Genomic DNA, 2,744 nt, shown 5'->3' with positions numbered 1-2,744 from the left:
GCAAGCACACCTTCTAAACCTCTTTTTAAAAAGTTGTTTAATTCATCTGTACTATTATTAAGTCGATAAATGGGCAGTTGCCATTTCTTGACCCTAATTTTGTGTATTTCCACTTGAAAGAGTTTTTGTACTTCACCTTAGTCTCTAGAAGTCTTATTAAATAGGAATTAGGAGTCTTTTAAAATATGGAAATATGTTTTATCTTTTCTAGAGATGATATTCTACAGAGTCTAACTATAGTGCACAACTGTTTAATTGGCTCAGGAAACCTCCTACCTCCCTTGAAAGGAGAGCCAGTTACTAACTTGTAAGTAAAAATAACTTCTTTACATATTTTACTCTTCAGCAGTTTTAAGTCTTAGTCACTGAATGAGTTATTGGTTTTGTTGTTGCTGTTGTTTCTGTATCATTTTTAACCTTTTCAGGTTTGATTATTAATTAAAAAATACCTGAGGTATAACTTAGCTCTATGAAATTCTTAAAGGCTTTATTCAAATTTTCGTATGTGACCTGGGTAGAATGACTTTAGATGTCAATTAGTTTAAAAAATGCTGACATGGAGATACTAGGTTCATCTGTTAGCTTACTGGGTTAAGATAAATATCCCTTTTAAAATCAAAAAAAGAAAGAAAATCAGTTTCTACAGTCAATATTGATAAAAATTTTTGGAGCAAAGCAACCTGGGTTGTTTTTTAACAAAATTTGTTCAGTGTTACTCATTATGACTTTTGAATCTTTTCAATCTACCAAGTTACTTCTGAGTGCTTCTTGCAGTACTGTTACTTTGACTATCTTGATTTAGTCTGTTGTTCTTGTTTAAGTTGAAAAAATTGAGTTAGAATGAAATTAGCTTAAAAATTAAATATATATTTTCTATAAGTAGTCTCATTATGCTGTCTGTAGTCTCATTATACTATCTGTGATAGTTTTGTTCCCCCCCCCCACTATTAACATCTAATTACTGGGCAAGTTAATGAAAATCACATTAAAAAGAAAATTAAGAAATTCCTCCCCCCAAAAACACAAAAGAGAGAATTATTTGCTGATTTGTACTATAAAAATCTTTAAAAGGTGCAAGGAGTGTTTTTAAAAATGTTGCTTGCTTATCTTTTCTATATTTTGTGTAGTCATTGTTTGGAATAATACTTTTGCATAATTCCTGCTATTTCACTCTAAAAACTTTTTCTAGGCATTGAGATTTTTAGATTATTTATTAGGTTTAAAAAGGAATAAGGTCATTTCAGGAAAGGAAATCTCTTAAGTTTGCCTGGGGATGTGCTAAATTATGAACTTGTTTGGAAAGTCATGACATATTTTTCTGTTTCTATGTGCAAAAATGTGTCCTGACTTTCCCAACAACCCAATATTTAAAAGAGCTTTTATTTTTCACCAGTTTTATAATTTGATACAAGAATGATTTTTACCAAAATTCATTTTTGGTTAAGAGAGATTTTAAATGATATTTTAAAATGAGAGGCCTACTGAAATTGGTTTTGATTTTCCCAATAATATTGACAGTGCATATATTACTCTAAGAACTTGAATCTCTTTTGGCATGTAAAAAGCTATTTTATAATTAGCAAAAAGATTTGATAGCTCTGATTTATACTTTAGTAAATTGAGTTCTGCTGGAAGGTGTCGTTGATAACTATGATGTTTAATTCAATAACTGATTTGAGGGCAGAAACATGTAACTTTCTTGTTAGAAAATGTATAGTATCAAGTGTTTATAGCATGCACTGTTGAAGGATCCGCTAAAGAGGCTTGGAGGTTTTCCTTGCTGTTCATAACAGCATGTAGCTATATGTCATGCGCACTGTAGTAGAGAATTGAAGTAAAGTCTTTATCCTTGAAATGAATGTGCATCATGACAAGTGTTTTATATATTTGATTATTACAAAGCCAGTTAGATTTTTATATAATGAAATGCATCTCCCATAAGGGAAAATATATTATGAAAAATAACTGAATGCCATAGAGTATAAATAGGTAGATTGACAGTTTATATTACTATTCATTATAAGCTATAAAACTGATCCATGGTGTCCTTTTTTATAGGCTTTTCTTAGAAAATTTGAGAAGCAAAGATAAATTTATACCAAAGTTTAGTGTCTTAGAATTTTCACATTTATAGCAAAAATACAGTGTAATAAGGTAGTATAAAGTGTTTTTATTAGTATAAATAGAAAATGTTTGTAAATTTAAATGTATTTTTAAGTAAAGATAAAACATTCTTTATATACTTAATCATATTTAATAGTGAACTAGAACTTCCATTTTTTAACTCATTGAATGATATATTTTTTAGCATTCTTTATAGCTACATATTTTTGTATAGGATAATGATTATGAAGTAGAACTAATAAATGGGTAGCTCTTTGTCTTCTTTGTTAAAGAAAGAGTTAATGAAGTCATCCTTTAGCTTTTAAATAGTTAATAGAATTCTTTCCAATTGATAACTGGTATTATCTTCATCTGAAATTTTAGTTTATTATGGCAAGTTGTGACTTTATCTCTAATGTGTAACATTGTGACTTTCTTTGCATATGATGAATTCTCATCAGAGTATCAGGAAATAATAAAGTAGCCCTTATGTGTTCCAAATACTTATTCTAATGTAGGTCAATGATCGTTAAAATGTTCCTAATCCAAATTGATTTGAATAAAACTGATAACAACCCCTGTTAATGCTTCCACTCTTCTGTGATAGGAAATCACGCTGTCTAGTGTGAAGAAAGAGTGCT

General features: G+C 29.3%; 1 protein-coding gene across 1 annotated transcript in view; it reads left to right on the top strand.

The window, feature by feature from the left end:
* The window catches only part of PSME4 (proteasome activator subunit 4), a 104,483-nt gene that overhangs the window by 52,085 nt on the left and 49,654 nt on the right, over window positions 1-2,744 (top strand). Inside the window, 1 exon segment of the mRNA XM_006159028.3 lies at window positions 212-307. Coding sequence (XP_006159090.1) covers window positions 212-307 — 96 coding nt within the window.

This window comes from Tupaia chinensis, unplaced genomic scaffold (assembly GCF_000334495.1).
Source record: "Tupaia chinensis unplaced genomic scaffold, TupChi_1.0 Scaffold000622_1, whole genome shotgun sequence".
NCBI classification, from domain to species: domain Eukaryota; kingdom Metazoa; phylum Chordata; class Mammalia; order Scandentia; family Tupaiidae; genus Tupaia; species Tupaia belangeri.
Note: the sequence above shows the minus strand (reverse complement) of the source record. Positions and strands in the feature narration are given on the sequence as shown.